Below are 27896 nucleotides of genomic sequence, written 5' to 3' on the forward strand. Positions count from 1 at the left end.
AAGGGGCAGAGGGCCCCGGGGGGCAGTCAGGGGACAGGAAGCAGGGGGCGGTTGGATGAGGGGGAGGTACGGGGGGCAGTCAGGGGTTGGGGAACAGGGGTTGGCTGGATAGGGCAGAGGTTTGGGGGGTCAAGGGTTGGGGAACAGGGGGGTTAGATGGGGGTGGAGTCGTGGGGCAGGGGTCCTGGGAGGGGGCGGACAAGGGACATGGAGCAGGGGTGGTTGGATGGGTGGGGGATTCTGAGGGGGGTAGTCAGGGGGCGGGAAGTGGGAGGGGTCCAATAGGGGGTGGGGCGAGGCTGTTTGGGGACGTGCACCATCTTCCCTACCCTGCCCTCCATACAGTTTCGCAACCCGCTGTGGCCCTCGGGCCAAAAAGTTTGCCCACCCCTGGTATAGGGTAAAAAGTACACAAAAGATCAGATTTCACGGTCCGTGATGTGATTTTCATGGCTGAGAATTTGGTAGGGCCTTAAGTATGATATGCATTCGATACCTTTGTCATTGAAGAGGCCACCACAAGTGTAACCTAAACCAAATTACCTTGCTGAACCAGGGCATATGTATGTGTCTAGCTAGCTTTAATAAGACAACTCACCTGTTTAAACATAGGCACCTACATGAATACCTTAGTGAATGGGGTCCAAATCCACACCCCTGAGATGCAGCTCGAAGTGCTCAGAGGAAGCCAGGATGGTGAGATTGAGTTAACAACCTAGAACAGAGCTCACTGAAACGGGCAACTAAATAACTTTTTTTACTTAAAATGAACAGTATATGATAAAAGAAGCAACTCCCTCTCTCTCCCTGCTCACTAGTGCAAGGATGGAAAAAACTAAAGCCCTGCCCCACCATTCACACTAATTGGGAAAACTTGCAGCTGCGCAGCGTGTATCATGCTCTCACGATATTAAACAGAAATCCAGGAGAATGGCGTAGGGGCGCTTTGGGCTCCTAACACGCCCCTGCAGTATTTTTGGTGCCTGCTTCCTGGGAAAATGACCCCGCTCCCGGCAGTGCTTTCGTTTCAATTGCGGGCAACAGGAACTCTACAGCGGCATCCACCAAGCGCTCGGACTCCCGCGATCCAGCGGGCCGTACGGCCCACGGGCACGGATCCCGCCAGCGCCCGCGGCCTCCGCATCCTGCCCCTGGAAACTACAACTCCCAGCCGCCCCGGAGCCTGCGCAGTAGGATCAGATGAGCTCACGGATCACAGGACGGGCTGACGTCAGAGAGGGGGTGATGAGCGCAGCCGCGCAGCGAGCGTCAGGCAGGAGCCTGGGGCGCCCTGCGCGGGGGTTGCGCGTCAGGTCTGAAGGAAGCGGCAGGTGCGTGGGAGCGGGCCCCGGGGCGGGTCAGGGCGGCAGGGGCTCTGCGCGTTATCCGGGGCTGGGAACCCCTGCGCGGCTGCGGTCCTGCCCGGAGCCGGTGCCATGGCAAGGCGGGCGCGAGCCTTGCTGGGCTCGGGGCGGCTGGGCTCGCCCGCCCGGGAGCGAGACGAACCGAGACGCTGCCGAGGGGCAGGAGGTGTTTTGGAACCAGCCGGGGGTGACGGCGCGTCCTGCGCTGCGCCGCTCCGCCCTGCGGCCCCCGCTCGGGCGCCGGGAAAATTCCTGCTGACCCGCCCCCGACCTCGCCCGCAGGGCGCCTGGCAGGCTTCATGCAGGTTTGCAGCTCCCGGGTGGCAGGTGCTCCGAGTGCCAGGGCCGGCCCTGGGCAGAGCGCAGGGAGAAGAAAGCAGCGGGCAAGAAGCCAGGGAGATGCTAAGTGTCTGCTTGAAAGAAGAGAGACACAGCGGGGGAGGGGAGGGAAGGTCGTTTATTGGGCCAGCTTCTGTTGAGGAGGGAGAGAAGCTTTCTAGCCGCGCAGAGCTCTTCTTCAGGTAGGGTACCTTTCCCACACCTGAAGAAGAGCTCTGTGTGGCTGGAAAGCTTGTCTCTCTCCCCAACAGGACAAGTTGGCCAAATCAAAGACACTACCCCCCCTGCCTTGTCTCTGTAATATCATGGGACCCACGCGGCTACAATAACACTGCGTACTTGCAATAAGTGCAGCCAACGCCTTCTTCCGCCAGACTTTTCCTCTCTCCCTTTAAATCCGAAAGAAGCTCCCACTTCACTGGGTCTGGTAAGCAAACAGAACAAAAACTTAAGCCAAATAACTTCAGCTAAACTGAATAGAAGAGGCCTCTTGTCTCCAGCATGTTACCCATTAGGATAATATTCCTTGCCCATAATCTTAGTGTAGTGTTGTCACTGCCTTTTGGGGGAGAGAATCGTGTCCCTTCTGCTGAGGTCATCCAAATGAGGTCCTAGGGTCTGAGATGTCTGTCAAGAGGGGTATTGCCACCCATTCAAACATCATGAGTCTGAGTTAAAAACAAACAAACAGCTTCAAGATTTTAAATGTGAGGATCTTTTTATTTGTCTTCTGGTTTCTGAGTCTTTAGGTTACACTTGCTTTATTTTTTTCAAGCTTGTCCTCAGCCATGAGGACTAGAAATTTCCCTTTTTAATGAAACCTGAGATTCTCATGCACTTTCTTGATTCCAGCACTGGGGCTTTAAGAAAAACACCAAATATTGTGACACTTGTGATTAAACTGAGGGCATCGGGTAGAGCTGATTGAATATATGATTTTTCAGTTTCGTGGCCCAACCAAAAATTTTTTTCTTTAGTTTCAAACTGAAACTGAACTATTTGTTTTGTTTTTGCTTTTTTTCCCTCTCTCACTGAAATAAAAAAAGTAAACAATTTCATTCCGGTTTAGGTGTTTATAGCGCTGTATATAATTGGTGAGGTTAGAGAGTCCAGACAGACATGTTTTTGGATGAATACAAAAGTGGTGCAGACTTTGAATGCTTTTATATTATGGATAGACTTGGGAAAGCGGTGCAAGGCATAGTCCTAGTGTAGCCAGGATGGCAGAGGTATAAGTTGTTCAATAGTGGAAAGTTATAAGCCATTTCTGATAACAATAGAGAAACACAGCCGCGTAATACAAGCAGGAAAGCATAAGAGAGGGGGCGGATTGGACAGGGAAGTAACTGGGATATTCTTTCTCTGAGTCATTTGTATCTGAGCTCTGACTTGTGAGTCTCCAGTGGTTTTGAATTGGATGACTTTGGCCCTTTCTAATCTTAGCCTAGATCCTGAAAGTGGCTCTGTATGGCGCATGTGTACTTCAGCAGGCTCGAGTCTGCCAACATGTAGCCATTTGCAGGATTTGGAAGTTTAAAAGGCAAAGTATTCCCACTTGTTTCAATGGACATAGCTGATGTTTGAATTTGGCCACTATAACTTTTATTCGGGGAGGTGGGATAGAAAAGGGAAGGCATGGTGGGAAAAGAACAAGTTTAGGGAGGAGAACACTGCTGTTAAGCCTGAAACACCCAACACCCCCCCCCCCCCCCCCCGCAAGATCTGGTAGGGACTACTAGCATAATTCCAAAACTGATCTTTTTGTAACCAGGTCTTTCTGGACCTGATTTTCGGACCAGCCTCACCCTGGTTGCCCTTAATTATGTTGTAGTCTTAATTCTCCATCTTCAGTCATTCACAGGAATACTTAACACTATGTATCTAATGGATGGGAAAAATTGGGTATCTGGGCCCTAGGGCAGATTTGATTTAAAACACTAGTCAGGAAGACTTGATTTAATCATGGATTTCTACATAAAAGTGTATTCTTATTGGTTATTATAACATTAATACATATTTTTCACAACTCAGAGATCTAGGTTTCATTTTTAGAAGGTACACACTATACATTTTTAAAGTGATTTATGGGGATTGGCTCTGCTTTGAACAGGGAGTTGGACTAGATGACCTTCTGAGGTCCCTTCCAACTCTGATATTCTATGATTTTGAAAACTTTTCAGATTAGTTTTACAGCTATATCAGAAAATGAATGATTGTTTGATTATTTCATTTACCAAAGATAATTGAAGCAGTTCAGCTCCCAATGACTTCATAAATATCTATCTCCAATTCAACAGATTAATCATTAATATTTGAAGGATTTTCTTACCATGATGTATTAGGAGGAGAACATCACCAGACAGACATTTGAATTGCTTTATTTAACTATTTCTCACCTCTATATTTATTTATTTATTTTATTTATTTAAAATAATTTTTGCTGTTAACAAGCATGTTATCTCTGGAGAGACAAATCCACAGTTTGAGAACTGCAAAACTAAGCATCTCTGATGGTATCTTCTAGACTGAGTACCGAGTCCCATTGAGTAGATAGATTAACCTAAAAAATCAATACAGAAGCCCCTGGAACCCCATAAGGTTGGGTCCCTAATCCATGAACTATTAGAACTCATTTACAAAACTTTTCTTAAACATTACATGAATATATTGTCTCACACTATAGAATTAGAATTTATAATCTCTATTCCATGATGAGATCTTTGAGCTATAACGTATCTTAATTAAAATGATCTTTAGATAAAATGCTTTTGAGGAAAAAATCTATCAAAAAAATCTGGTTTAGATAAAAAAAATCATTTTTTTTTTTTTTAAATCATGGATTTTTTTTATCCACCCTGCTGGGCCCCAATCCTGCAGTTAGGTCTGAATGGGCAGATTCCCACTGAGATCCAGTTGCAGAATTGGGACTGGTGCCATCTGAATTCTATTAATTGTCCCTCCAGTTTTCTTTGCCCTCCCAAAAGCAGATGTGAGTAGGGAAGGCAGGTTTTAAAAATCTGCCCCTGGGAATAGTACAGATCTTACAAAAAGAGACTATTGGATATTCTGGATTATATTTACAGTTTCTGGAAATGAAAGCTGTCGTGTGCAAACAGGAGGAGGAAGAATGCTGCTAATCTTCACAGTGGGGGACAGCCATAGCTCTTTTCAGTCCTGCTGCTGTTAATTCATGTCCAGTGTCTGCAGAGCACTGTTGTATTATTGCCTTTAGATTTCAGTGATTGATTCATTTATCACAGGTGTCAACAAAACTTCCCAATTTGTTCTATTTTAAATCCTGTTTTCATATATTAGTTACACTTTAACTTAAGGCAAATACCACTCCATTATAACTGATCCTATCAAGCTAGTTTTTATAATTTTGAAAATATTTTAAAATTTACTGTTGACTGAATGCATACATCGTATTTCTTCTCAAAACTAAATATTTCCTTACCAGAGGTCTAGAATATCTGTTTGGTTTCAATGCTACTCCCATCTATGTGCTGACAGTAATACATTCTACCTGCCTGTGTGATCCTTATCCTTATATACACTGGTAGTAAGTGTCATGCACTTAATTAAATTAATTTTAGTTTATTTTAATTTACTGCAGCACGTAAATTGTCATACATGAGATTACATGCAAACTATCGTATAAATACAAAATGTTATCGCCATCATCAATTGCTATCCAATCACTGTTTTTTTGTTTTGTTTGTTTTTCCCATGGTAATAATATATCAACAGTTTTTTGTATGATACGCTTTTAGAGTTTCTACAGGGCTTATCTTTTTAAAAAAGCAGTCCTCCACTAAACTTTATATGTAGCTTTTAATTGTTCAGACAAAAGGTTTGTTGTCTCTCCTTAAATAAATAAAAATAAATATACAGTTGATGGAAGAAACATGTCTGCTCTGTACCACAAGGGTAACTCTATATTATTCTAACAGTGTGGGTATGTTTCTAAGGTATCAACAACTGTCTCATTGCCTGACACTACACTTACAACCACTGAAGTCAGTGGGATTTCATGAGAGTTTACTGTTGGGTCTCCAGTTGACTTTAATAACAACTGAGGGTGCTCAATACCACACAGGATTATCCCTTATGTACAGATTGGTATTTCAGTTGTAAACGTTTCACATGCGGGAGAAAATTGTGTGGTTTTTTTTCTTTTTTAAAGCTTAAATACAATTAGAACTTCGGAAGCTCTAGAAAGGAAGGGTTGTCCAGTGGGTAGGGTGCTAGCATGGAACTTTCTGTGTGACTTTGTGCAAGACATTTAGGTCCAAATCATTGGAGGTATTTAGGCTCCTATCTTCCATTGAAATCAATGGAAGTTAGACTAAATAAATATTTTTGAGGATCTGGGCCTTAAGTCACTCTGTGCCTCAGTTTCCCATCTGTAAAATGGGAATAATAACACTGCCGTACCTTATGGGTGTCATTAGGGTGTACATTAAAGATCGTCAGGTGCTCAGATGCTACAGTAATTGGAGTATTTTATAGAACTGTTTTAGTTAGGAGGAAGGAAGTTGTTGGTTCTTCCTCTTTTTAGAAAATGAAGTGAGTAGCAAGACCAGATGATAAGCAATAAAGTGTAAATATGGAGAGCCTCTAGTAGCACTTGACCTTGTGTTTTCTGTGAACTACGGTCACCTCTAGATCAGAGGTTCTCAAACTGTGGTCTGAGAGCCACCAATGGTCCACGAGCTCCATTCAGGTGGTCCGCGGATAGTTCCTTCTAAGGTGCACACCTGGGCGGCCGCACATGAGAAAATGAAGAGCCACCCACCTAATTAGTGGAGCTGCGCAGGCATGGGTCCACTAATTAGGTCCCTGGACCCTGGAGAAGATGCACATGTGAGGTGAGGTGGTGGCCTTGGGGAGAATAGGGGGTAGGTGGGAGGGGGCAGTGGGGTGAGAAGAGGGGGGTGGGGGACATTTGGGATGTGCAGGGCTGCGGTGGCCAGAGAAAGAGGTGTCTTTCCCCAGCTCCAGGGCTGCGGCTGCCAGGAAGGGATGGCCCTCCTTCCCAGCATCAGCTCTGTGACAGGGGAGAGACCCAGCCCCAGTTTGGAAGCTGCTGCGGCGAGGGTGGGAGAGGGCACATCCATCGCATTAGAAAGGTAAGACTACTGATATTAAAATCTGAGTTGTGTGCTTTTATTTGTCTATAAAACAAAAAAACAACAAAAAACAAAACAAAAAAAGTTAATTATTAAGGGTTTTTTTATATAGCGCTTTTATCCAAAGCGCTTTACAGTAGTTAGCTAATGGTACAGACAACATTTGGAAAGCTCACTAAGTGGTCCACTGAGACCCTCAGCAATTTTCAAATGGTCCATGGAAAAAAAGTTTGAGAACCCCTGCTCTAGATTTCATGTTAACCTGATCAGTTACAATTTGTCACTTTAAATGGGGGAGGGGAAAAATATAAAGAGATCTACTAATACAAAACAAATCCAAAAGCTAATAAAATAGAAGGGATCTAACATACATGCGAACTGTTGATTTTCCAATATTAGGAATTAGTGGAGAAAGAGTTTCTGTGCCCAATGGTAGCAGTTGATATCTTGCTGGAAAAGGGATGCATTTGTGATGCTGATGGCATAGCTAAGGAGCATTGGGACATATTGATACTGTTATCACAATTGTGAGAACTTAGGCTGTGATCCTGCAAAATCTTAAGCACATGATTGATTATCTTCACATACACTTAGTTCAATTGAAAGCAATGCATAAAAACCAGCCATTGTAAATGTGTATGAAGGTTTGGAGCCTTGGTGTGTAACGTAAGTATATTTTCTGGCTTTAAGCTCGCATTAAAGCAGGATATGAGCTGGTTTAAAGCAGGTTATGATCTTACAAAGGGTTCTAATCAAAATGGATGCTCTAGCAAGATGGCTTAAATGCCAGTTGTAATTAAAAGCTTTATTTTTAAATAGACATCATAGTTTAATGCCTGTTTAGAAGCTGATCTCATTATCCCAAATTTCCAGAATTTTGACTGTGTACAGTGGAAGCAGTTTTCTTTATTAATAGTCCTGGGAATACAATAATTAGGCTGGGATATCATCTGCTAGCAGTTTGCCTTTCTCCATAGTCTTTGATCATGTTGTAATAACGTAATTAGCCACTTGATGTTAAAGAACACAGAACTGCAGTTAATAAGATACAGTTCAGTATACTCTATATACTCTGTAGCAGAGCTACTAAGAAATACAAGGGTATGTTCAAGCACCTCTTGTAATGTAATGTGTCGCAAGACAATGACAGTACTTTTTTTCCTCATTTTAAAAATTGAGTTCTCACCTAGGAGGAATTTCGCCAACTGTCTGGCATATATAGCAGTGTTTCTCAAACTTCTTGATACCAGGGTCCCACTTGCTGCCTTCCTAAACTGTGTCAGGGAGATCTCAGGTACTCGCGCCGGTCCACACACTGGTCCTTCAGAACACTGTATATAGTAAAATCTTAAATGACTCCTGTTCATCTTATATTGTAACCCAGCCTGATTGTGTGATGTTCCTTTATGCATGTTTAATGTCTGAAACTGCTCTAGTATGTTCTGTTGTCTTTTCTGCCTGGATAACAAAATATCTGAAATCCTGCAGGTAAGATGTGCCACTTTCCTATAGACAGAATTGTGACAGGCATGGAGCTGCTCTATAATAATTTATGAATACTCTGTATTGATTTTGTTATTAGACATTTACTTTATGATTATATTGGTTTAGTAGTTTAAGGGGGCTGTATGGAAAAAAACAAGCAGGAAGGGAAAGTGGCTCAAGTTAAGCTACTTGAGAGTTGTTAAGAGACTATGCCCAGATAGGAAAAGGCCGGCACACACTAGAGATCAAAAAAGTTCTGGACAGTTTAAAAGAGAACACTCTGTCAAGAGGGGCGGGAGTTGTTTGGGGGAACTAGAGATACAGATAGGGGTGTCTGAAGTGAGGCCTGCTTAGGTTACCAACTGGAGATGGTAAGCCTTTAGGTAAGAGATGCAGTGTTGTTATAGCTGTGTCAGTCTGAGGATATTGGAGAGACAAGGTGGGTGAGGTGATATCTTTCATTGGACCAGTATGTGTTAGTGAGAGAGACAGAGCTCTTCTTCAGGTAAGAAACATTCATATAGACTTGATTGGTTTAAAATTTTTTCTATAAATGCTTTTCTCCCCTACTGTTAGAATAAACAGTTTAAGAACGCTGTGTGGTCACTGTATATGCTTCTGGGCGCAGACTGCTGAAGAGATCAAGGTGCGTGAAATAGCAGTTGCTCAAACTCAGTTGGACCTGCTATTAGGATCAGAACAGTCAATACACAGGATACTGGGGTCTGGTCTGAGAGTGGCAGAGTTATACCTGGGGCTAAGTAAAGGCATGAGGTCTGACACCTGAGGATGTACATTTAGAAATTAGAAAAGGGGCAGAGGAGCAGATGTCATGCTTACAGGGCTAAGAATATTTTAGATTCTTGTTGTAAGAACTGGGTAGTAAAGCATTACCTGAGTTCTCATTAGGACTTCCATTTTAAACCTTTTTTTTTTTTTTGTATGTGTGGAAAGGTTTATAATTTGATATTAATAAAGGACCTGAGCTAAAACTGAACAGATAGTTTCTGCGTAAGCGAACTTTTCCCTTCTAAATTCGGAGAGTACATGGGGGCAGTTGATACTGGAGCTATTTTTGCACTTTTTTTTATTTGTAAATACAAATTATAATGACAGGACTTTGGTAGCTGTTCTAATTTCTCTATCTCTGAAAGGGGATAGTTACCATAATTTGCGAGGGCGTCGAGTCTCCTTTGTAAAGTTCTTTGAGATCCTCAGCTGGAAAGGGGCAGACAACAGCAAACTTGTTAAAGTATGTCAAATCAGTGAGACCTTTAATGGATATTCTTGTGTACTTTCATAACAACCAAATGTTGAATAGTAGGTTCAAAGGGGTCTGAATCTCCTTTAAACTCCTGCATCTTTCATAGTATTAATTTACAAGTTAAAAGTTGTGCCTGAAGATTGACCTTGTTGCAAGTTGAAAAACAACACTTTTTTGTTCTAGCTGCTCTGGCTGAATCACAGCTAGGTGAGTAAACCCCAACCCTTTAAAAATAAATAACAGTCAAAACAGCTGTGTTATAAAAACAAACCCCCTCCTCCCTACATTTCCTTTTGAGGTTTGTTCAATTTCCTTTATCATGCAACCAAATCCAGAATGTAGCAGCCCAGCAGTTGAGTATAATGTGCAATAGAACTTGGTTTAGTGTAGTGTCCTTTATATGCAGTATCAAGCATTTTATAGTGTCACTTAAAAGCTAAAGAGAAATAAGAACTTTTCATTTTAAATAGGTGCAAGTTTAGGAACAAGAATACCTCTCAGAGGGATATGGAGACAGTTTTCATATGGGACAACAGAGGTCATAAAGGAGAACTCTTCCCTTCCCCATTAACATTATGTCCTCCTTTTTGTCCTGGTGAGCTTTGCTGTAGGCTGGATAGCTGCGGCAGGCGTTCAGCAAGGACTGAAAGAAGGGCACGACTGGAAGTTCTGAGTGGATGGGGAAGTTAGGGTGGTGATGTAGCTTATGAATTCTGAGAAGTAGAATAGAGGAAATCCATGGAATGTCATGAAAACTAGGGGAACAGTTATGAAATTGACCCGTGTTGGGGAATGAAGTCCTCATTTTTAGTCACCTGCCGACGCACACCCCTCCTAGTGGCAGTTTTAGTTGGGAATGTGTTGCTTTTGTCAATTCAGGTGAAACTCAGAACTGGTCTTTAATATTGAGAACATAAGAATGGCCATACTGGGTCAGACCTGTAGTCCACTTAGCCCAGTATGCTGTCTCCCGACACTGGCTGGTGGTAGATGCTTCAGAGGGAATGAACAGAACAGGGCAACTGTTGAGTGATCCTTCCCCCTTTCATCCACTCCCAGCTTCTGGCGGTGAGAGGCTTGACTAATAACCATTGGTGGACATATCCTCCACAAACGTATCTAATTCGTAATCGAAACCAATTATTCTTCTGGCCTTCACAATATCCCCTGGCAACAAGTTCTACAGGTTGACAGTCGATTGTGTGAAGAAGTACTTCCTTTTGTTTGTTTTAAACCTGATGCCTCTTAATTTCATTGGGTGACCCTTGTGTTATGTGAAAGGATAAATAACACTTCTTTATTCACTTTCTCCACAAAATTCATGATTTTGTAGACCTCTAACAGATCCACACTCAGTCATCTCTCTTCTAAGATAAACAGTCCCAGTCTTTTTAATCTCCTCATATGGAAACTGTTCCAAAACCTTTAATATCTTTTGTTGCCTTTCTCTATGCTTTTTCCAATTCAAATGTATTTCTTTTTTGAGATGGGGCAACCAGAACTTCTCACAATATTCAAGGTATGGGTGTACCATGGCTTTATGGGTGTATAGTGGCAATATATTTTGTCTTTCTCTTTCCCTTTCCTAATAGTTCATTGTTTTAACTTTTTTGACTGCTGCTGCCATGTGTCCAAGATCTTTTCTTGAGTAGTAACAGCTAACTTAGACCCCATCATTTTGTATGTATAGTTGGAATTACGTTTTTCAATGAGCATTATTTTGCATTTATAATTGAATTTCATCTGCCTTTCTCTTGCCCAGTCCCCTGGTTTTGTGCGATCCCTTTGTAACTCTTCACAGTCAGCTGTGGACTTAACTGTCTTGAGTAATTTCTTATCGTCTGCAAACTTTACCACCGTTTACCTCTTTTCCCAGATCATTTATGAATATATTGAAAAGCACTGGTCCCAGTACAGTAGATCTTTGCGGAATCCCACTGTTTACTTCTGTCCACTGTGAAAACTGACCATTTATTCCTACCCTTTGTGTCCTATTCTGTTAACCGGTTACTGGTCCATGCAAGGATCCTCCCTCCTATCCCATGACTGCTTACTTTGCTTTAGAGCTTTTGATGAGGGACCTTGTCAAAGGCTTTCTGGAAATCCACATACGCTATATCCACTTGATCACCCTTATCCACATACTTGTTGAGCCTCTCAGTGAAATCTAGTAGATTGAGGCATGATTTCCCAGCCATGTTGACTCTTCTCCAACATATTGTGTTCATCTATATGTTTGATAACATGACTTAGTAAAGAACAGAAATAGGTTACTAGTAGTTAAAGTCTCTCCTAACATCATAGGATATTTTTTATTGCATTCACTAATAGTGTAAAAGTTTGTGGAATATTAACTGATCTTTATTGGGTATCTTTCCAGCTGCCAAAAGATGATCTGGATAGTCTTCATGTAACTCTTGCAGATCACTCTGAAATAGTTCAGACAGTATCCAAGCCATGTAGTCTTTCAACGGGAATGCATTTCAGGAAGGAGACACTCTTGTGCACTCATCAGCTAGATACACCAAGGTGTTTCAACTAGCCAGGATGCCTTGAGATTCCTCTCCCTGATTATGGTTTTGGTTTTTTTTCCCCCCTTCTTTTCTCACCCTAGAGTAAACAGAGATGGCATTTGTGAAGAGTGGATGGCTGCTTCGGCAAAGTGAGTGCTTGGCTTTTTACCTACTTACACACAGCCAAACTGTTTGTTGGGGAATCGGTTTCTCTTATAGACAATCAGTAGGGAAAAATGTATTTCCCTATGTCTCATTTAAACAGTTCTATAAGGATAACATCACCATCTGACCTTTCGGATTACAATAATGGGAAACATAGGCATTGCTATAGCTGAGTGTGCCTGATTTAGTAGTCTTCTTCCATAAGTAATGCTTTGTAGAAAAAAATAAAAATGTAACCCAATGGATTATTATAAGTGGAGCCTGGAAAATTTACCGGACAACTACCAGCCTTTGCTTATTCACTTGGTCCCATGTAGTACTTGGTCACTAACATGCTGGAATCCTGAAGCATTGGGTTGTTTGCTTAAAAAAACACCCTAGCAATCATAACGCTAATCGTTAAATAAGAAATAACACATAAGGCCTAACTATTGTGCATTATTCGTTGTATATTGTTTGTCCCTTTGTTTTGAAGATGAGATTTCCTGATGCAAAATGAATTAGCAATTAGTTGTTGGACCCTTAGAATACCTTGTTCAAAGGGTCAAATTGAAAAGCTGTTTTGGCTGCATTAGACATGAGCATTTTCCAATCAGTGCTCCCAGAAGTGACTTTCTGCATTCTTTTAGGCACTATTTTACGTCGTTGGAAGAAGAATTGGTTTGACCTATCGTCTGATGGCCATTTACTATTCTATGATGATCAGCAGCGGCATGACATAGAGGATAAAGTCCACATGCGAGTGCACTGCATCAACATCAGAGTGGGAAATGAATGCCGAGGTAGAACGTACTTTTTGATTTTTAAAATTTCTTTCCTGATTCCATATCTGTAAACGAATAAAGGGAGTGGCTTCTCACGGCATTGTATCATGTGGTAATCATCTTGGCATTTGCTGCAATTCACATAGAAAACGCTACTCGAGTGATGGTGAGCCTGTGGTATATGACACTGATTCTGCTGGCGTAAACTCTGAGTAAAGGGCTGCACTGTGGCAGAAGTGTGAGTTGTGTGTACCGATAGCAGACTGCTGATGCACCTGATGTCGTGCGCTTCTGATGGACATTGTGGAGCTGGCTCTGTCCAGAGGCTTGGGAGGAGAAAAGAGAACTAGAAGGAAGGCCCCATCCAAGTACTAGCAAGCTCATTTCTAGCACGCCTTTTTTTATTAGAGACACTTGTTCACTTGATACTTGATTGACCAGAAGGACACCAGCAGTAGAGAGTATTTTTATTTGGTAAGAAAACACCTATTCAGTGGGCACAACCCAACAAGAAATACACACAGCTGGTGATGTTCAGTCTAGTGCTCTCCACAGTTTCATGGGGAGGCTGCATCTCCTTTCGTTCTGCATTCTGTCCTGCCATTGTATTCACGGTGCAGCCAGCAAACGGAACAAGGCTGGCCCTTGCTTATGCAGGGCCCTGTGCATGAGGCCTTATTCAGCTGTCTCCTTGCCTATAAATGGGATTGTGCTCTGGCTAGTGACTTGGAATGTGGACTCCTGGCTGATTTAGGTCCTTTGTGGCTGTATTAAGCAATATAGGGCTAAGGCCTCTAGTTGAGCAGAATCAGGTTGAGTAGCAATTCACTCCCATGAATATGTTTCCCCACATTTCAGCGTGACCTTCCCTGGTAGGCAGCAAGGCTAGCAGGGTGGATTTGATTTAAATCATGATTTAAATCACTGGTCAGGAAGACTCAATTTAATCATGGATTTCTACATAAAAATGCATTCTTGTTGGCTGTTATAAACTTAATACATATTCTCCACAACTCAAATGTAGGTTTCATTTTTAGAATGTACACAGTATATACTTTTAAAGTGATCTAAAAATCACTGCTGCCATTATAGGTTTTCCCTTCTAGTGAGAGAATGATATGGTAGATTTCAAATCAATGAAGGCTACACTCAAAGACCTCAAGACTTCTGGAATATGCTGCGCAAACAGTTTCACTTTTGTTTCTACTGTCTGTCCCTCCCTTCTCACATTAATCTCCAGACTTCTTCTCCTTGTCCAGATCTATTCTGCTCCCAACAATCTTCTGTTCTTTGCACTTTTAGAGAGAGGTAAGGGTTTGACTCCGTGTACGCAAATTTTCAGAGGGAGCATAGGGTTGAGGTTTGTTTATATAATATATAGAGGTGAGAAATAAAACATTTTTGCTGTTAATAAGCATGTTATCTCTGGAGAGACAAATCCACAGTTTGAGAACTGCAAAACTAAGCATCTCTGATGGTATCTTCTAGACTGAGCACTGAGTCCCATTGGGTAGATAGACAGATTAACCTAAATAATCTATACAGAAGCCTGTGGAACCTTATAAAATTGGGTCCCTAATCCATGAACTATTGGAACTCATTTACAAAACTTTTCTTAAACATTACGTGAATCTATTGTCTCATACTATAGAATTAGAATTTATAATCCCTATTCCATGATGAGATATCTTTGAGCTATAATGATCTTAATTAAAACTATCTTTAGCTAGGTTTTTTCCTCAAAACATTTTATCAAAAAAATCTGATTTTATATCTTTTATTTTAATTTTTTTTAAATTGATTTTTATCCACTCTGAAAGCTAGCATGTCTGTTTTGTTGAGGAGAGGATATACTCACTGAAATAGTGTGCTCTTAGCACATAATTACTCTCTAACACTGGTGTTCTGCTTGGTCTAGTAACAGGTAAGTGATTCTTTGTCACTGCAGCCTTTTAAATTTGAGATGTGTGTTTGTTTTAAAACTGGTTGAGGCTTCAAGTTGGAAGTGGCTTCATGGTCTGAAAAACTGTTGCATCTTTCCTAAAGCACAAAATTGCTGGGGTCTTCTGAGCTGATGCCATATATGTAGGCAGCTTCTGATTTCAGGTAGGGGAGAACTTGAAGTTTAATCTGTGTGTGTTTGACTGAATTTAATTTTTTTTTTTTTTTTTACCCTCTTGGTCAAGACGGATTTGTGTGTGCAGTTCTGTCTCTAACAGAACCTTTAGCCAAGCATTTTATATACAGTAACAACGAAATACGAGCTGGTAGGCCGGAGTCCTTCCCTAAGAGGCTTTTGACTGGCAGCCAATGTAAGCTGTAGTAACTTTCTCCTGTCCTGATGGAGCCCCTACCCTAGTGATATGTCTACGCTGTGATTAGCCTGGGTTAGCTGACTCTGGCTTGGAGGGCTCAGGCTGTGGAGCTATAAAGTTGCAGTGTAGATGTTCGAGCTTGGGCTCTGAGATCCCATGAGAGGGATCCCGGGCTCCAGCCTGGGTCAAAATGTCTACACTGCAATTTTTTAGCTCCACAGTCTGAGTCAGTTGACCCAGGCCAGCCGCAGCTGTGCCATGGGTCTTTTATTGCAGTGTATATGCGACCTAGGAGACCAACATCTGTATAACACAAGTTCATTGCTTTACTTAAACCTGACCAGAGGACTGAGACATTATGAATTAATTAGTCTTCAAGAAGTAAAGAATTTTGTTTTCAAAAGATTTCCATTTAATATTTTGGCTTTCTTTTTCTGGAGTAGATTTCCAGCCCCCAGAGGGGAAGCCGAGAGACTCTTTGCTGCAGATTGTTTGTCGGGATGGGAAAACAATCAACCTCTGTGCAGAAAGTTCAGATGACTGCTTGTGAGTTTCCAAAGAATGTTGTTTAACACGCTGTACTTAGCTCCTTGTAGCCCAAGAAAGGGCCCCAAATATTCTGAAGTTCCTCAAGGTAGCTGCATGCTGGCGAATGCTGAGAGAAAGAATGTTCCTTTGACATGGGCTCATGTTCCTCTTCTTTTTACGTTACACCTTGGCACAGGTGCAATTTGGCTGAAGGGATGGTGGGGACACCTTTGTCTCCCTCCCTTCCTCCACTCCAAATTGTTATTTTAGTAGTGATGCCCCATCTTCCGTGTGGCTGCAGGTCTCCTGCATCTTAATGCCTGGCTCTTTGTTGCCCTTCTTTGTATTCAAACAACAAGGAGCCCCAAAACAGCACACATTACTTCTGCCATAAGCTTATGGACTGTTCAGAGGAATTAATACCTCCTTCCTATAATCCCTTTGTGCATATGTCCTACCTAAACTTTAGGCTACCCTTGACCCACTAGGGTGACCAGATAGCAAGGGTGAAAAATTGGGATGGGGTGGGGGGTAATTGGCACCTATATAAGACAAAGCCCCAAGTATCGGGACAGTCCCTATAAAATCGGGACATCTGGTCACCCTGTCTCCCACAGTAACTTTGGTATACATTTCCCACCATATCACTTGTCTACTGAAACTTGTCTCCTGCTGTACATTTTAATGCCTAACTGTATTTTGTTCAGAACCTTACTTCACATTTCTTATATCTCTTTATCCATTAAATAATGTTTCTTGCAGGGCGTGGAAAATTGCTCTCCAGGATGCTAGAACAAATGCGGTAAGTGTGCTGTGAACGTTTCCATAGTGATGGGGTAGGGAGTGTGTGTGAGTGGCAGTCAGCCGCCTAGCAATTTTCCTTCACGCTATCTTCAAGAACCCATTTGAATTACTGTGCTTTGTCCAGGATTGCCTGGGCCAAAAAGGGGTATGAACATCATGGATCTGGTGCTCACAACTCTGGTAGAAGGAGGGTTTTGTGTCTGTGCATGCTAGTTAAAAGAGAAGAGTGATCTTTTGGAGTGCTGCAGCTACTGTGCTGTAAGGCTCATTGAAGGAGGAGTCTCAGAAAGCTGGCAGGCATCATCATGGGGAGAAGGCTGATCTGTAGACCAAGAATGGGGATTGGGGTTGTGGGCACTCATGAATTCTCTTGTAGCTGGTTAAGATGCAGTCTGACTGTCTCACTGCTCATTACCTCTTGGGATCAGGCCCATCTAGATGTGAGTAGTCTACAAGGAAGCCAGATGATGGTGGGGGGAGTGTACGTATAGAGAAGCCTCTAGCTGAAATGAGTGGCAGCCACATTTATGTAGATATTACACAGTTGCTAGACTCACTTGTAGAAGATGCAAAATCTGCCTTTGCAAGCTGCTTTATGTAGTTCTGTGGAAATCATACCGTATAGAACTAACTTCAGAAACTTGGACTACAGCAAAAATGTTTCATGCATGTATTCAAACTGGATAACTGCATGCTGAAATGCATAGTTTGCATTTGCAGTTAACATTGTATTGTCTTTTTTGAGTCAAATGTTCTATTTTGTATCTAAATACTACCACTGTAAACTCCCTGGAAAACAGAACTAAAAACCCTTTTGTTAGCACCTTAAAGCTTAGCTCTAATGAAAATGGCTTATTCACTCCCTCATCCGTAAAGACCGATCTGTGCTCAGTTGTAAACCCTTGCAGCTTATGATATAACTTGTGGCATTGCTCTGCTGGAAGGCCTAGCCATCCTATTTCTGTCATTGACTCACTTTTTTTGCCTTTTTTTGAGGCTGTCTTATAGAACACTTTCTGGCAATAGCTTTCCCCAAATTGGTAAAGAACAACATTAAGGGGATATCTGGGAGGTGCGATTCCCAGCATTAGTAGGCAGACCTGGTCTGTCTCAGCTCAAGCTAGAACACTAAAAATAGCAATGTGGACTTTACTGCACAAGGGTGGTATGGACTAGCCACCTGAGATCACACTTGGGGGAGGGGGAACGGGGGGGGGCGGCTTGAAATTGGGTGGTGAGCCTAAACTGCTGCTAATTTGGCAACATCCATGTTGCTGTTTTTAGCATCCTTGCTCAAGCTGAGCTGGCACAAGTTTTGCCTATCCCTGCTTTACGCACACATCTCAGCTGCAAGGTAGATGTATCCTTAGACACCATGTGTCTGAAATACTGCCGTTCCATTGGGAAATACTGACCCTGCATCCAAAGGCTTATTTCATACTCTTGACACGCACGTTGCCACAATAGCTGCTACATCCAATCATGTGACACAATTTGTTTTTGGATACCTGAAGCAACATTTGTAGTGTGGTAAAAGTGCTATCTTCTTGTACCAAGTAACTGCTTTACAGTGCAGAATGCCACATTATGTTGCATCGTGGTGTTAAACAGAGGGAAAAGGAATGAATCTCTGAAAACCAGAGGGGGTACAGAACTCCTGTTTTACCCTTGAATCAGTCATTGCACATGGAATTCAAAAATATAGGGAGTTTTGTAAACATTCAGTTATCTCGACACTGAAGCTAACTGGTAGCCGACAGCTTTGCAAATTATGCTCTAACTAATGTCTTGGGCTATGTCTATGCTTATGGTGGTGTGTGGAGTACATACACTACACGCTTCCCTAGCATGGGTATCAACAGATATGTAGACGCTGAGACACTGCTTCGGCAAGTAAAGACATGACAGAACCTTAGGTTATGGCTCTCTACATGCCCAAGCAGCGCCTCCCATGTCTACACTGCTATTTTTAGCAACGTAGCGTCCCAGTGCTGGAGCCTTTCTGCACTGCAGTGAAAGACTTGAGCAGGGGGGAAAGACTCCAACAGCTCTCTGCTGCCAGAGCCTTTCACTGCTAATTGTAGCTACTCACTGCAGTGTGGATGCAGCCAGCTTGCACTGCAGTGTGATGCTACATATATACTACAGGGTGCCACGAGTGTAGATGAGGCTTTAGAGAGTGACCTTCAGATGCTATCTACTGTTAAACCTCTAGGATAAGATTTCAGATAAAGAAGTCGAAGTATTCAAAGTCCATCTGTAGGCATCTCAGTGATCATACTTTCAAAAGTGCTGAGCATCCAGCAGCACCCACTGCCTTCACTAGAAATAGCTGGATGCTTCCCACTTCCGACAATTGGGTCACTTAGGCTCTGATCCTGCAAACTGTCATACACCTGAGTAGTCCCATGAGTTCAATGGAAGTCCTTGTGTGTATAAATCTACTTGTGTGTTTGCAGGGAGAGAATATTTAAGAGCTTATGGGAACGGTACAGCTATAAAGCTAGCCTTTTTCTTTTGGAAAGCCTCTGGTAGAATAGGAGCAGGATTGTGCATCGTCACAACTATGGGCAAATACCCAAGGCCGTTCTGAAACATAAACAAACCATTGGAAATCTACAGTGGTTATTGTGTGAGTTACTTCCCTGCCCCTCCTCACTGCCTTTGGAAGGGACACAGATTCAGCAGAGGGTGCTTCTAAAAATGGCTTCAGTGTAATGTTTTAAATTATGTATGTTTCTACAAATAGCTGAAGGAAGGGGACGTTTTAATATAGATCTGCTCTTTTCTGGTTCTTGTCTTATTTGTAGGCAAAGTGTGTGGGTTGCTGAGAAGCTTAAGTCACTGGTATGAAATGTTTGGGTGCAGCTGTGAGCTTTACCTTTGATCCTTATAGGCCAACATCTGTACTCAGTTGCACTGATGTAATTCCATAGAGCTCAGTGGAATTACTCTGGAGCGACTGAAAGTGTATATAAACTTGTATGAGAAGAGTCCTCCTTCCCCACCTACAAATTAATCAATTTAACCTGAACAAGAAAACAATAACCTATCACTTGAAAACATTAAGGTAAGGGGAATAACATGAGTCTGAGAAAAGAAAATAGTTGATTCAAGGAGCTGATCTGCATTCCTGACTCCTACCTGACCTGGTGGGGAGGAATAGCTCAGTAGTTGGAGCACTGGCCTGCTAAACCCAGGGTTGTGAGTTCAATCCTTGAGGGGGCCATTTGGGATCTGGGGCAAATATTGGGGATTGGTCCTGCTTTGAGCAGGGGGTTGGATTAGATGACCACCTGAGGTCCCTTCCAACCCTGATATTCTATGATTCTATGATCTGACCGAAGCTTTGCTCCCCTATTCGGTCTCCTGCTGCGGCATTATGTGATGCACTCTCTCCTCTTTCTTCCTGCTGTGGATCACCCCATGAAGTTATATCCTCTAGAAAACCTTGCAAACTTGGTGTCTGTACTGTGTGCTACTGTAATAAAGCTCCTCATTTAAAGCATAGGTATGGTGTGATATTGACACTTGTATCAGTAATAAATACACTCAGGAATTCTAGGAACACTTCAGTTTACTGTTGGGTCACTTGTATGTTTAGTCCATATTTTAGTCCGTTCTCTTGTATGTAAAGAAGTGAATAACTGCTGTCTACTTTGTTAATGTTTAGGGCTATGTTGGTTCTGAAGTGATGTATGATGAGACTGCAATTTCCTCAGCTCCTCCCCCATACACCGCGTACGCTACCCCATCACCTGAGGTAGGGGTGTAATAAGGAAGCATAAAATAAGTGTGAAAAGACTGTATTGAACACTCAGACTCTGTTCCTTGGAAGTGCTATTGGTTTGACTTTTTTCTTAAACGTAGCTTATTTTTAAATGGAAGAAGCTCAAGATTTTAAAAATGAGTGGTGGTTTTGGGTGCCCAGCTTGAGGCACCTTTAAAGGGTCTTGACTTCTGAATAGTGGTTGCTCAGCACTTCTAAAATCAGGCCCCTTTAAGGTGTTTCAGATTGGGCAGAGAAAAATGGAGGCACCCCAAAATCACTAGTCACTTCTACAAATCTTGGCCATATGTCCTTAATCTTGGGTATTCACCTTTAATGCAAAGAGATGCAATAATTTTTTGGAAGGCTTTGACAATATATCTGCACTTCCAGGATAAAAATTCTATTTTATAATTCTTCCTGGTTTTACTGCTTGAAGCTGACATTTGTAAAACAGATCAGGACTTTGTGTCCAGGATTTCATAGTAACTCAGGTAACTATAGTTCCCATACGTGTATATATAGATAGATCCTTTTTTCGCTGGGGTTAGGATGGGGCAGCAATTGGACCAAAATATTTGCTGATCTCAGTATGTGCTGACTTATGCTATATGATATTTTCCAAATACTGGTCCTTTTCTGTGCTACTGATTGGGCTTTGGAACAGAACAAACAATCTCTTGTTTATAAATAGTTCTGATTGTGAACAGTCACGGTGAGCAATATGCTTCATTCCTGTAGATTAGTGAAAAGACTGCCTCCGAAGAGGTGTGGCCATAGGGTGTATATCATGAGGGATCAGGGATGTTAACATGTCATTACTGGTCCCATCTTGTCAACTGCTGAATGGCTGTGCTTTTCTATCATATCACAAGGCAGAATTATATAGAAGCCATGGCCAGCCACACTTGTGTGTATTAAGTGACAGCATTATTATAGTTCTACAATGGCTAAACTTGGTGGTGCAGGAACTGAAGATGTTAACTTGCAAAATACTGTGGTTAAACTATATATGGGAAGGTCTCCTGCACCCATTTCACAGCACAGTGCTGCCTTCTACATAGTGGATTTTGGTTATCGCTAAACCACACCAGGAATGGGGTGGAGAGCTAAGCACTTTAAACAAATCCAAAAGATGCAAAACATCTTCTAACAGGTGCATTTAATTTCCCCAGGTTTATGGCTACGAGCAGTACAATGGTGCATATCCGCCTCCTGGTCCTCAAGTCATCTATGCCTCTAATGGACAAGCCTATGCTGTTCCTTATCAGTATCCATACCAAGGTAATGAATACCAGTTCCTTCCTCCAGCTTGGTTCATGTGCTTTCTAATCAAGAGTAAAGTTATTATGAAGTGATATTTCCTATGGAATATTGCCATCACTCTTGATGCTGAATGTAGCGGTAGGTGGTTTTTAGAAGGAACCCCCCTGTTTGCCGTAACCACGGGACTAACCTTTCCCTTTTGAGAGGAAGGAGGTAATTATCACTAGACAAAGTCAGGAAGTGAAGAATTCTGTGTTCAGTTGAAGCTGTTCTGGGGATTAGCAAGAGACTGTACCGACTCAAGATGGAATTTGTCCAAGAGATTTGGCTTAACACGTCTACGCTCCCAAAAAGTTCTGTGGGAACATAATCTTCCCCTTCAGCTTTAATGTGTGGTTTGTTTTTTTTACCACCAAGCCTTTAAAGACCACAAGCAGTCAGGACCTTAGCTCTAAGTCACTCAACCACCGCCTCTTGCATATAGTGCCCTCTGGCACCATGCTTGGCCCTTGGTTTAGTCAGACTCTGAGAAAAAAGGTCCCACTTAATGAATTGCTGTGAGCACTTCCTGCTGCATGTAGGTTTTCCCTAGAGAGCTCTTCTCCCAAGTGCCAACCTTACAGGAAGACTGAGGAGTTGCAGGAGCTGCAGGGTAGACTTCTAAGTAGCTGGAGACTTAATCCAATGCAGAGATGTGTTGGCTTTGGATATAGTAATACACCTTTGCTCTTCTATATGGCACTTGATCTGAAGATCTCAAAATACAAACATACATGAATTAAGCCCACAACACTCTTTTGAGGTTGGGGATTTTATCTCCATCTTGAATATTGAGAAACTGAGGCACAGAGATTAAGTAACTCATCCAAGGCCATACAAGGAATGTGTGCCAGATCCGCAAATAGAACCTACATCTCTGGTTGCCTAGCCCTATGGGCTAGCCATAGGATTATGCTTCTCCCTTTCTGTGATGTTGGGGAAGGCTGCTGTCTGTACTCTGTCCTAGCAGGTTCAAGAATTGGCATCAGCACCCAACTCCAAGGGGGAGTTGGTTTTCACCATACCAACTGCAAGGAAAGAGATTGTTAGTGTTCAAGTATACAGGGTGGGAGAGTGAGTGAATGCGTAGGCTTTTCAAGCCTGCATCTAAAATAAAAACATACGTTCGAACTCTTTCTAATCAAACTATTACTACTTTCTAGGACCTTATGGCCAGCCCCCTGCAAATCATGTCATCATTCGAGAACGTTATCGTGACAATGATGGAGACCTTGCACTGGGCATGCTCGCTGGAGCAGCGACTGGAATGGCTCTGGGATCATTGTTCTGGGTCTTCTAGATTCCCTGGGATCTTCGTATTTGTAGCTCCAAAAAACCTTTATTCTTCCTGTGCAATAATATATTTTGCAAAGTACTGTTTACTGTAAAGGTTTTTAATAAGACAAATGCAGGAATACCTTTTTTAGTAGTGATAATTATAATTAACCCACTTTTACCTATCCCAAGGTGAAGGTTTAAAGGCACCATTTAATTGAAATATGGTTAAAGATGCACTTGAGAATTTCAAGAGAGCTTTTTTTATGAAGCTTGGCTATCTGATGGATTTATATTTTGCCCATTGATCCATGATCAGCATTAGTACCAATGAAATATTATAAGCAAAGGGTTAAGGGTTGTCATTTGTCACCAGTCTTAAGAACAGACTGTTAATATAAAGACTCCAGAACAAATGTTTATTTCTAAGCCTTGAATGGTCTAGTTAAGTCCAGGTGCTAATGCCAGCATGTTAGTGTAGTAGCAGCCAAGTGTATTGAAGTCATATATTCAGGGAATTGATGCTATTGACTTCACAAAACACTCCAGAAGACAGATACGCAGGATTCTATTAATTGTCCCCCTAGGGCGATCTCCACTTTTCAGTGGCTGGCACTGAATTTTCGTAAATGAATGTGTAAATTTGGAGGGTTATTGCAATACATTGGCAGTGGAGTTAGCATGCCCGCTTCTCAAACCCATTTTACAAGACAAAATCCTCAGCAAGGAGATTGGTAAAGTGAGGAAATACTCCTTAATTCCTTCTCTGCTAAAAGAAAATTGAATGATTTCAGTACTTGTAAAGCGAGAGAAATGTATGTTACCAATACAAGCCTTTAACCTAGTCCGCAAGACTCTAAGCAGTTGGGACTCAGACTTTAAAAACAGGGTAACAAAACAGGATGGGGAGATTCTGGGATCGAGCAGAGGTGTTCTTTCCCCATGCCCAGTCACAAATACATTGGTGGGGAAGGGGCTGTGGTGTGCAAGGTCCTGGACCTGTGTTCAGCTCTTGTGTCACTGCTCTTTGTACCACGTACAGAAAAGACGGCTGATCACATTCATCCTTGCAGTGCTGGATCTGGCAGTACCCCTAGGTGTGTGTTAAAAGGGTAAGCTGGAGTTGGTTTGAGGAGGGGACCATGGATGAATAGGAAAAGGAGGAGCAGACCGAAAACAGATCGAGGGAAATGGGAAAGAAACTCTAGTGAACCTTGTAAGCGGGCTATGCCATGTGTTTTATGTTACGGGCCAGTGCGTCACAGATGAGCTGCAGATCTGCTTTCCCTGTCCGTTACCTTACCAACCCATCAGTTCCCCATAGCAAGGTCTTGCCTGGTGGTGGGTATATGGATGCTGTGATGTCAGGGGAGGTTGTGTGTATATAAAACCCAATCCCTGACAGTGACCATTAGCGCACCATTTAAAAAATACCCCAAGGAGCTGTTCCCTCCTTTGACTGGTTCACTACTGCTGAATGGTTTCTCATTCCTGACCAGTTGCAGAGTCCTGCTTTATAATTCAAACTGAACTGTACTGGGCATGATGGAGGAACCAATGAGCAGACATGTATATACTTTCTTACTGGGGAAAAGGTGTAGGGTGCCTAAGCTTTGATCTTTGTAGAAAGTTGTCTTCTTTTTATACTTCCGCTATTTTTGAGCTTCCTATAATGATGCTGTCTTAATATTTTGAGGCTTTTGCCTCTTTAAGCTTTCAATTGGAAGCTGATTAAGATCCTCAAGGTGTGAAAGCCGGAGTATGTCAGGGAAGATGAAAGTAGATGGGATCTAGCAGCCATATTAGTTTTTGATGAGAAGGAATAAACTTGGCTTAACCAAACTTTCCAAAGTGTTGAAGAGTCCTGTATTGGTTGTACAGCACAACCCAGAGAGGCAATACAACTTTAGGTTAACAGACACTGAGAGAGCAAAATTTTTGTGACTGTGTTGGGGCCAATTGTCATAAATGGACACATTTTAAAATCCACTGAAAAGAAATGTTCTAATGAGACTGATATTACCTTGGATGTATTGCTAATTATGGGCCTGAACCAAAGCCTACTGGAATCAATGTCCTTCAATAAACTTCAAGAGGCTTTGGAACAAACTTAATTTTACTAATTCTGCCCTTATGTGCATGTAATGGCTCCTAGTGAACTCAACGGGCACTGCACGTGTTCATCCAAGAAAAGTGTGTTATGTTGTGCAGAAACAACACCTGGCATTTCAAAAGAGGAATAATCCTATTAAAAAGAATACATTTCCCAGAAGGGAAACTGGCCCATGTACCAATCCAAAATATTTGAAATGCATCACTGAATCCTCTCTAAGAGCCCAGTCCTGCAGTGTGCTCATTATCTTCATGTTCATGCAGATGAGGGTGCTAAGCTCTTCCCAGGATCAGGCCCTAAATGAATATTTGTTAATATTGCAAGACTTGATGTTACAGCCAGTTCCATGGTATCACAGTAGTACAGAACGCTGTTTGGAGCTCTCCAATCTGACTAGCGGTATAGAACACCCATAGATCACCTATTCCTGTGCTATTTTGTGTGTAACATGTAGAAAATAAAAACAGCTACATATAACTCCAAATTTTGTGTGTTTTGTTTGTTAGATTGTAATGGTGGTGAAAGCAAAGCACACAAAAGAACAGTCTAGTAACTTAGCAGTTACTTCCAAATTTTTACAGGGTGTGTTGACTGCAGCATAGGAGTTGTGTGTCTTGTGCTGAAAGCCCAAAATTGTATCTAAGTCCCTGATTGTAGGAATAAAATCCATAAGCAAAAGGAACTCATTGCTGTTAGAATTTTCATGTGCACAGTTTAGTTAAACTTTAAACAGTTTTTTTAAGACACTGATTTCTTTCATTTTGAACTTGCAAATCAAAAAGCAAGATGATCAAACAAAAATAACCCAGACATTGTAGAGTAATGCTTTTAAAAGGAAAATCCTTAAAGAAAAGCTGAAGGGTCCAGTTGGCTTCAATTACAGTAGACTGCTTTCAAACAAAATCTTGGCAGCTGATTGTCTATACTAATTAATAGCATTTGTTTATAGCTGTTAAGCGCACACACTGAACTATATTGGAGCATATAATCAAGATATTGGTTCCTTTGGTGCTGGGAGTCAGAACTTAACAGCCTTCCTGCTTATGATGGAAGATCCAGGCAAAGTAGCATTGAGCAGTTAAGCAGAGATGTCATGCCTCAGATAGAGAAGGCTTTGGTGGATAGTCACATCAACTTACAGTTAATAATGAGAGAGACCATATATAGCAGCCCAAAAATCCACTTCCCTAAAACACTGGCTTGCATCTAATTCCTCAGGATTAAAGTAACAGCTTTATTGTATTGTCTGGGTGGCTACACAGTAATGGCCTTTTTCCTCTTCCATCACCAACTCAGATGTGCCAAGCATCTGCAGATTCCATGGACCGTAACGGGAACTGCAGGACCTCTGCACCTGTGAAAGTCTGCTCATTAATGAGCAACTTTGCTTACTGTTTCAGAAAAGTGTGATAGGGCAGCAGCAGGGATGATGTCCTAATTCAGGTTTAAATTTTCAAAGCTGGCTGAAAACTTGGTCCTAAACAGACACTGCCGTCTGAATCATGGCATTTGCTGAGGCTCTGATTCAAACTATCCCTGTTCAGCAAATCACTTAAGCACATGCCTTGGTGAATCAGGGCCTGATACTAGCTCTATGTAGATCTATTGGAGCTATACAGATGCTACTGTTCCATTGATTTCCACCCCGAGTAAGGTACTACGCTAGGGTGGCAGAATTGGGTCCATAGTGACTAATGTATGTTCAGCTTAAACTAGAACATTTGCAGAGACTATGAGTCTATGTTGTCAAATGTGACTTGTGATTTCTTTGTTTTGGTTTTTGGGGTAGTGCCCAACTTGAGAAACATAAGAGGCCTGATTTTGAGGGAAAGTGGATATTTGCCACTTTTAAAATATCTCAAGTGGGGCTCCCAAAATCACAATTGGAAATGTAGACCATAGGCATTTTATTTTACATATATAATATATTTTTTAAAAAAGGTCTGAAAGCCAGTGTGTCAATGAGCTGGTAGAGGTGTATGTGTCTGAGAGCTGGGGATTAGAATTACTATGGGAAGAGCAGTAGCATTGTTTGGTTTGGTTTGTTTTTTGGGAAGATGACGTTTCCTTTGTTTGTCATGGAGCGTATTCTAACCAGTGCCTAGCAGGATCTGGCTTCCAAAACTATGGCACAGAACGGTCAACTTTTTGTTGGGTCTTCGCTTCTAGCACCACCTAGCAAAGTTCAACAAGGAAGCAAAAGAGAAATTTAACCAATATGTTTCTCAAGCATGTGTCTGGTTCTTCCCCCCCCCCCCCCCCAAAAAAATGTAGAGCACGTGATATGGATGATACAGAAGTGACACACAAGACAATATATAGATAATAGAGGCTAGCATCAACATAAATTACTTTCATTCTAAGGTGCTTTAGTGTTAGATGTTCTTACCCCATGCTCTGTATCTACTGCTCTTTCCCTTACGTCCTGTTCTCTCACTATGCAGTTCTAAATTTATGGTGAAAATTCTTACCAATAAAATGCTTATTAAACTGTAAGCTCATGTCTTTGTTTTGCTTTTTTCTCTTAAATAAGTCTTTTGTTCTGGTAGCTTGTAAGTGGGTGTACACTTAGAGACATGTGTCCAGCTTGTACAAAACCATGTTTCACTTTACAGGGAGGTCCATGGTGTGAATACTGGAATTCTCTACACATACAAACTTTCCAGAGCAATTATCAGTGACGCTTTGCTCTGTTCTCCAGCAAAAATCAAGAACTGTAGCCTGCGAGGTTAGCATTTCACTCGCCTTTGTTTTGATTTGT

The 27896-nt window shown here is 42.0% G+C and overlaps 1 protein-coding gene across 4 annotated transcripts; it reads left to right on the plus strand.

The window, feature by feature from the left end:
• The first annotated feature begins 905 nt into the window (after positions 1-905).
• PLEKHB2 (pleckstrin homology domain containing B2) lies at positions 906-27631 on the plus strand. 4 transcript variants are annotated; one of them, XM_048863137.2, is made up of 9 exons: positions 906-1331; positions 6372-6574; positions 12199-12246; positions 12892-13044; positions 15785-15887; positions 16632-16671; positions 20347-20436; positions 21618-21726; positions 22911-27631. In XM_048863137.2, exons 3-9 carry the CDS (start codon positions 12210-12212, stop codon positions 23045-23047), a joined length of 669 nt encoding a protein of 222 aa, XP_048719094.1. In that variant the 5' UTR covers positions 906-1331; positions 6372-6574; positions 12199-12209; the 3' UTR covers positions 23048-27631. The 4 variants fall into 4 exon arrangements, with proteins under 4 accessions (XP_048719094.1, XP_048719093.1, XP_048719096.1 ...); XM_048863136.2 differs by lacking the exon at positions 6372-6574 and having other exon boundaries at positions 907-1331; XM_048863138.2 differs by lacking the exons at positions 906-1331; positions 6372-6574 and adding an exon at positions 1956-2130.
• The last annotated feature ends 265 nt before the right edge of the window (positions 27632-27896 follow it).

The sequence above is a fragment of the Caretta caretta genome, chromosome 9 (assembly GCF_965140235.1).
Source record: "Caretta caretta isolate rCarCar2 chromosome 9, rCarCar1.hap1, whole genome shotgun sequence".
Lineage (NCBI taxonomy): Eukaryota > Metazoa > Chordata > Testudines > Cheloniidae > Caretta > Caretta caretta.